The sequence below is a fragment of the Atta cephalotes genome (assembly GCF_000143395.1).
Source record: "Atta cephalotes unplaced genomic scaffold scaffold00006, whole genome shotgun sequence".
Lineage (NCBI taxonomy): Eukaryota > Metazoa > Arthropoda > Insecta > Hymenoptera > Formicidae > Atta > Atta cephalotes.
In genome coordinates this window covers 3,154,463-3,163,390 of record NW_012130070.1, presented here as the reverse complement: position 1 = coordinate 3,163,390, position 8,928 = coordinate 3,154,463, and the positions used below count along the sequence as shown (strand labels likewise).

At 31.0% G+C, this 8,928-nt stretch overlaps 1 protein-coding gene across 1 annotated transcript in view; it reads left to right on the top strand.

Moving 5' to 3' along the window:
* Nucleotides 1–228: 228 nt before the first annotated feature.
* The window catches only part of LOC105626671 (protein Skeletor, isoforms B/C), a 91,419-nt gene continuing 82,719 nt past the window's right edge, over nt 229–8,928 (top strand). The window contains 4 exon segments of the mRNA XM_012207965.1: nt 229–264; nt 4,950–4,974; nt 4,977–5,056; nt 5,059–5,137. Of these exon segments, the coding sequence (XP_012063355.1) occupies nt 229–264; nt 4,950–4,974; nt 4,977–5,056; nt 5,059–5,137 (220 nt within the window).

The window sequence follows — 8,928 nt, the reverse complement described above, 5'->3', positions numbered from 1 at the left end:
GCCACTGTCAGTCCTTCCACATCCACACGAAAACGCGCGTCCCACGGTGGTGGCACCGTGGTGTGTGGTGGCCTCTCGGCGCCGGCTCCGCTGCTGCTGCTGCCGTGCCGTGCGTAGCCTGATCAGGTCAGGAGGGTTGTTAAGATCTCCGGTGAGAGGATAACGCGCGCGCGATAAGGCCGCGGAACACCTGCGAACGTGAGCGCGACTGCGGTGACATAATCACCGATGAGGGGTGGCCAAGAGTCCATCGACGAGATATATGTAGGAATATGCATGATCGAGAGGGTTGGGTCGGCAGGTGAAAATTAGCGCGGATTCACGTCGCGCGTCGATGGTGTGCTATGTGCGCGGAGAGAAATGTCGGTGAACGTAAGAATAGTTCTGCTAATGTGGACCGATGTGCATGGGAAGGTCGGTTACGTTACAGCGCGAAGAGGGTGAATCTCTATTATTTCGGGTCTTATAAACGCGCATTGTGTATCGTATTGATGGCGTATGGGAATAATAATCTAGTAATTATCGCGTGTCAAACAATATTCTGATGATGATGGAAACTTCATAGCATATTATAGCATTCATGAAAAGAATTTGATCAAAATAGACTTTCTCCAACTTTCTTTTAAAATGAAGAAAATGTTTTGATTACGATCGAGGAGTGATCGCGTGATGGTATTTCAAATGGTACAACACAGTATGTATAAATTTGGTTTTTGTTAGCATGTCTAAAGTTACGCGAATTTTAATTATTTTTTATAAAAGTTTGATTTACGATTATGCATCTGTCATTATAATAAATAAATTTGCAACTGAACTTTATTCTTTAATTTGTTCTTTATTGGGGATGCACGTACGTTATGTTACAAACATAATCAGTTACATTTTTTTAAATTGTATATGAGACAGGTTAATGTCATGTAGAAAATTGATTATCGCTGCGTCAAACAAATTAGTGTTTTAGCTGTTTTCTATTTTACGACCGTTACGTGACAATTTAGCATGCTTTCATAAAATTATTTTGTCATTGTAGAAAAGAATTCTTTAACAATCGATAAAGATACAAAATTCTTTATAGACTGTATATCATTGCTTAATGAAATTTAAACGTTATTATATGTTGAGGCACCCAAATTAATCAGTGTATATAGAACTTCTCGAGCTTCCAATAACTAAGCTGCTCGAACACATTATGGAATTATAGGAATTTATGAATTTATGGATTTGCCGAATTTACGGATTTATCGATTCCACGACATTTCATTATTGCAATAATAAGAAATTCGTGAAAATAAAGTGACATCGTAATAATTATACACATATATTGAGCCATAAATGAGTGAATTCGTGAGAAATACAAGTTTTATAATGGAAATTTATATTTATGTAAGGAAAATTATATTTATATAATTTAAAAAACGCAATTATTACACACTAATGTAATTTCTTAATTACTACAATAATTTTTATAGATTTTAAAAAGGCAATATATGTACGTTAGCAACATTTAAAATTATTTTTGATAATAAAAAATAGAAAGGTATAAGAAGATAAAATGTAAACGGAATACGAACAAAAATTACTAAATAAAAAAAATTTAGGAAATAATTATGACGAATTGATGCATATAAAATATATGTCTTGCATCAAAAAAAAAAATGATTAACCCGAAAAATTTATGTGAGAAGGTTTTGTGATACTTGAGGACATAAATTGAAACTTTTTTATCATGGTGTTAAATTATGTGTGTAACAACAAAAAAGTAAACAATCATGAACAGTTTTGTTTTAATTAATGTATTTAATGAACGACGTTACTGGAAACGAGCCAAAATTTGTTATTGAATTGATTTTATCTGTGTTATCAATATATCAAAGAAAAAGACTTATAGGTGTGATTTATTCGTGCAATAATATTTTTATAACACTTTTATTCATAATCGTTCAAAATAAACTTTTTTTTTTTTTTTTTTTCTAAGAAATACATCGCTATAGATGGAAATTACTTCCGAGTGAAGTGCCAAAATGTCGGGTGTGTCCATACTGCGCTATCGAATGATAAAAGGAGATTATGCTCATAAAAACATATAATTTGAAATATTTGATACAATTATTATGATACGATATGTTTATGATAAATCTAAACAACGAAACGATGAAATTTGAAATATAAAGTTTCGATATTATTATCCAATGACATAAAGATAAAAAATATTGTTTGGAAAGGAAAGAGAAAAAATGTATAATTTATAATATATCTTTAAAATTCGGTCTCTTACTTTCTGCATCTTTTATACCGAGTTTTAAAATGCGAGTTAGATTTTTATTCACAAAATCGCGCGAATTATTTTATTTCACATTTTTGAAATATTTGAACGTCATATATCATATTATCTCGTTAAAAAAAACCTTTATCACTGAAAAATTTTAGTTCTGAACTTGTATAGTTTATTGAAACATCCCGTTTTTATTAATTACAGTTTGTTTTCGTTCTATCGAAGTTCAATAAACTGTATGTCATGGAACGATACCGAAGACGACACGTGAATAAATCGCTCTTTGACGACGTCAATGACATTTTAATCATTGCCTTGCGTTACACTTAATTCTCTCTTCTACAATTTTGGCGTATAACGTATATCGTGTCAGGCAAGTAAATTTAGGTAATGAGACTTTCCAAACATGTTAGCATGAGCTCTTGTTTGCCAGATGCGCTAACACATAAATTCCTGTTTGCCGCAGCGTACAGTAGCTAGCTAGGAAATATACTTCAGCGGATGCTTGTAAAGTACTTCGAAATACCTTATGAATATAGACCGATTTCTCCCGTGTACATGCGATTTTGTGAATAACAGTAATATCACAATTCTGTATATATGTACAGCCTGTAAGATTTAATAGGACTTATCGAAAAAATAAATTTTATAAAAAAAAAATAAAATTATATTTTCGAAGAGTAATATGGTAATATAACAAGATTTCGATAATATTATTCGATAATAAAATCTATAATTTGTGCTTCGTTGTTTTTCATTAAAAAGTCTTTTTCTATATTATATCTGATATTCAAAATATAACAAAATAATTGTAACACGCGTCATTTTTGTACAGAAAAACGTGTTTCAACTTTTTGAATATCAAACATGATGTATAAAAAGACTTTTTGGAAATCTAAATATTTAGTGTTTTTTTCGTAGCTGTTGTATAAATATATCAAATAAATTTTGTTATATGTATAGCTGTTGCATCATGAAAGTAAACCGCTTACAACAACTTTAAAGAAAGTTTATATCTTATATTTCAAATGTCAAGTTGAAAATCAGAATAAAAGTTAGATTTCTCATGTGTGCTATATATGTTGTTACATATCTCTTTCATATGATTGAAAGGAAAGGAACGAAAAATTTTAAATCCATCTCGCGAGTAAAAGTGATTGAAAAAAGATAAAGATATTTCTATTAAAAATTGACATCCTGATAAATATTTTAATAATATTTTAATAACATAAAGATTGTATGTACTAAGTACATACAATCACAGATTGTATGTACTAAAGTTTCTTTTATATTTCAATGAACAAAAGTGATTAAGGATCACTTTATTTGGTTCATTTATTTGATTATAAAAAAATAGTCTTTTTACGTTGTCTTAAAGATATTTATTAGCATCAGTGATATGAAATGCTTGACATTTTTAATTTGTAATACATGCATTCCAGTTTCAGTTAAGATTGTGTGTTTTAAAATCAACAAATCGGCACACAATTTGTTTGAATTGAAAATTATAAAAATTTATGCAGAAATATTATTAAGTACCAAGACTTGCCTTGGCTAAATATGTGAATCTCTTTGCTTATTTATATTGAAAAATTTTTTTATTTGCCGACAATGTAATTTCAAATATTTCCTATCTTTCAATTAGGATTTTTTCTGTGGCTACACTCTACACTGCGAAATAATTAGCATGCCGAGAAAATAATAATAATAATGTCAGGAGAAATAATATGACCTATAAAAATATTCTATACATATCTCCAAGTACATATTTCCAAGGGCTGTTCAAAGACATTCTACGCTCTAAGGATGTTCCCAAAATATTCCTAGGATAAAGTGTACTATATGTGTAATGGAAAGAAAATTGATTTGCAGAAATTAATAAACTAGAATCGAGATAGAGCCTGCGTATATTGGTAACGTAAATCGAATTTAATAAGCAACAAAATATATTATAAACATTCTTAAGTTACATAGTAACTAAGTTTTGAAGGTACATCGGTTGTTACATATAAAGAATTCTCCGTGTGTGTAAAATACTCTCGTACGGCTTTTGTATTACAGAAATATGATCTTTAGGTAACAGCGGATCTTACACGGATTGTGAGCCGCGTGATCACGAGAAAGGTGTGCTGCCACGTAATCGATGTCGAATTTTCTCTTCAGTCGGCTTTCAGCCGGTAGATCGTTACCATCGATTCCATCGTCGATCACTCCTCGTGCGTATTGAACTATTGAACACAATCGCTCGTCGATTCTGCATCACTTGACGCATATCAAGAGCTGCAAATATCTTGTCGACGTATCAGTATCTTTTTATTCTCCAAATATTCTTCTCGTGTCATGTAAGATTATAAATCCAAATAAAAACATTTATCTCAATGTTACATTCTTACGATTTAGATCGCTTTTCAAATCGTTATCAAGTCTTTTCCATTGCCGACCCGATGATTTTTCTTCCGACGTTTTAAATACGTCGCGTTAAAGTCTTTTAATTCACAAATCGAAATTTCTTTCAATTCGCATTGCACGCAATTAATTATCGAGAATAATTTAAAATTTAAATTAGCCAACGTATCGTAGTTCTTGTTATATACAAATTAAAGATTGTGGTGGACGGAATTTGTCCGCGGAGAAGATCAACGCGAGGCTCATTCGAGGTGTTCTTTTCGAATTGCAGATCGAATATAAGTGCGCGCGTGTGGTTCGTGTGTGTGTACATGTGCCATCATCACCACTGTCTGTAGCAGTAACGGAAAAGAAGAGGACTCGACCCGCAGTGGCCGGAAAACCACCGAAAAATGGACGCGATGCCACAGCGAGTTATTTCCGGTTTACTTTTGTTCTCTCTTGCCACATTACATCTCGGTAAGTCCCTTCGATTATTATAACGGTCAACGAGCAAAATGCAATTGTTGAATGTGTGACGGAATATGCGACATCATGCCAATCCAGAGAAATTAAAGATTTGTTTTTTATTATTGTATATTAGGCTGTGCTCAGAAGCTTCACCGAATTCATCCAAGTATCATTTTATCCTTGTTCACCGATTTACACATTAAATAAAATGATATATGCATTGAGGAAAAAATTGTTTATTTGATTATATGATTTAGTTTGTCCTTATTTCTTTCAATGAAACATGTATACGTATACATGTATTCTTCATCGAAAGAAATAAAGACACACTAAATTAATTTAGTCAAATAAACAATTTTTTTTCAATGTGGATGCACTACATGTGGGTGGATACACGGATGAAATTTCTGAAAGCAGTCTGGATTAGGTACATCGGATTTCTTCTTGTTTTTGCCAAATTTCAAATGTATATCTAATTCAATTCAGAGCGCAAGTTAAATGACTACATATATAATAAAATATAAATTCACATTGAATTGTTTAGCATCTAAGATCCAGCTTGATCGTTAAAGACGTTTATTTCTTATTATTAATAATTGTATCTAATTCACTTTAAGTACAAAGAGTATACATTCTAATTTAACTATAAAGAAACAGACTTAGATCAAAGAAAAAAATCGCTATAATATAATTCTTGCTTGCTTTCAGGCATCGCTTTTCTGACATGAAATATAGTTTTGAAAAAATTGAATTAGAAAAATTATTTATATGAATTTCTGTAATTTTTTTTTGATATTGTTGAGAATACAAGACTTGAGATAAAATATATTTTTAATTACATTTTCTCAAAATATTTTTTTTAATTTTATTTTCTTACTTAATCATTATAATTACGGGATGTATATATAAAATCATGTACTATAACAATTTATCGTATTTTATTTGTGCTTTTAATATTAATCTGAATTTTTTATTTAATTCATGTATCCAAAGCAGTTTAGTTTTGCATTACTGCTAAACTAGCATTAATGTTTAGTATTATTTCATACTGTAACATTTAGATGGAAATGTATACATTATATGAATACGCAAACAGCTATTTTTCCGCATATCGTAAGAGTTAATATATTTATTCAGCTCATAATAGACTGGCATTATGGCGTTTACTCTGAAAGAGTTGTGCAGTCATATATATAATAATTTAAAATGGATTCACGTGCGATGCATCGTGCTGTAGAAGCAATGCAAGTAGTTAGCTACAGTTATTGTTATTATGCCGCCTCCATTATTTTGCGGTAATATTCGTATTTCAAGTCTTGTTATTACAAAGCGATTTAAATTACGTTGCCTTCCGTTCGTGGCACAAGCGGATGCGGGAAAATTTCCTAGTGAAATATTCGCTCTGGCTTCTCGATCTTTCAAGAAAAAAATACATGATAATTTCATAAATTTCGTCAAAATCCTCTGTGTAATCCACGTTAACTCTCTCTCTGCACAGATGTATTACCTCACAATCATTATCTGATCAAGCTATTCATAATATATTATATAAACAGAAGTAGTATAAAAACTTAAGATTACATGGGTACCATGAAATGTGAACGAATTGCTGTAAAAATTATCTAAGTAGTAAGTCGATATTTGTCACTATTTTAACAATATTAGATGTCATTTTGACAAATAATAGGGAGTTTTTGCAACAATATGGATCCAGATACAATGAATATTAAAATCATGTTATCCTTTCTTAATTAGTTATTAAGAAGAAAACTTTGATCTTAGCGTTCATCGCATTTGGATAAACGATATTGCAAAACTCTTTCTATTGACGACAAATGATGTCAGCTTGTTACTTGAGTATTGTCATATTGCCCTTCTTTCTAAGGTCAAACGATTTAACATCAACGTTACATTTATATATACATATATACGAACGTACATCTGACGCGATATAATCTGAGAGAAGCAAGGACTCAAAATTTAATATAACCATAAGCAATATATTTACAACCTTGATTTACCTTCTACTATTATCCTCGAGAAGGATGATACGCAATAAATTCTTTCGATGTATTTATTCTCTCGGTTTCAATGCATTTTCTGTATTTGTTTTTGTAACATTATTATTGAAATTTTACATACGATTTAAAATAAAGAAGTTGAAGTATTTAAATCTATAAATCTGTTTTATTTGAAAACGTGAAGACGTTTAACAAACTCCAAATAGATCAGAAGAATATTTGTGTTACGTTGTGAAAAGGAAAGAAAAATGATAATCCTGCGATATCAGATAAGGCCTTATTTCACGTGGCATTTGATCGCAGTAAGAGTAGGTCATTGTTAATCGATAAAAACAATATCGCGATGTCGTGCGAACATTCATTGCGACTGCGGTAATAATTTGAAAACTTTTCGCGATTTAGAAGGTAATTGCGAAGAGAAAAACGGAAACGCGGTCGCGTCTTGGCGATACAACGCGCGAACAGACGGCGGTAAATGCGTCGTCGTAATTGCATAATGGCTACAGTGTGTTTGCGCCAAGATATCCGAAGCCCTGGCCTGGTTTTTGCTAGAGGACTTTCACTCGGCATCACTATCTTTCTCTTTCTCCACCTATCTCTTTCTACCGATGCTGGGTCGCTTTCCGTCTCGTCGCTCGTTTCCTCTCAAACGTCGGTCTCATCGACCGAACTCGCTTTCAAACCAGTTCGCCATCGTCAGTAAATCGAAGGGCTCCGCCAAAATCGTTGGATAATCCATTTCAGCGATTTTACACTGAACACAAAAGCGCGAATAAATCAGTGTTATCACTATCTCTCTCCTCCCCCCCCCCCGGAATTCAATTTGTCTTACCTTACTTTGCTTAATACAAAGTAATACCGAGTTATCCATCTCGTATTTAATAAAATAAATTATTATATATTTAATCTTTTTTTTTGGATAGACGATTTTACAATACGTATATACCCAAAGAAAACAATCATCGACAGTCACGACAACATTATTTTGATGTTAAAATTGTAACTGATCGAAAAATAACTTTTAATAATCATTTTGATGTCATTATGACTTTATGTTTTGCTTGGATATATATATTTTTTTTAATAATTTCGTGTAATTTCAAACTTGATAATTAATACTTTCCTTTTATTTTATTGTATTATCATAAATGTTGTATGCTACTTTCTAAATATCATACCATATAATATTGCAGAAATTATAACTTTTTCCTTAAATGTCTAACTATAAACGGATGATATATCTTTAATTAATTAATTGCTATGTAAATATTGTACATTTTGTACTTTTCTTATTCTAAATCTAAATTACATTTAGAAGAAATTGAATTGAGAATGCTTCTTTACAAATTACTTTCTAATCAAGTTCTTTTCCTCCTATATCTCATTTTATCTTTATTTATGGAATGTTCACTTAATAAACATACATTTGCGTCTTTTTATAATTACTCTTTTTATTTTTAAAACAATTTTTTTCCGTATATCTGAACCTTTTTCAGAGAAAGCACATTTTGCGTAATATTATTTTTATAGAACGGGAATCGCGGGAATTTTTTTTCGTGCATGTGAAAGAAAACATTATTTCGTAATTAACATTAAATAACTATAAATAACTATAAATTACTTTAATTGTAAATTTTATAATTTAGCAATAAATTCATAATTTTAGAACTTATTGTGAGTCTCTCTCAGTTTGCAAGATTCTTTCTTCAATACTTTAAAACTGAAAAATCGATCTCTATTATCGTTTATTACATATTAGGTGTAGTAAAAAGAAATCCA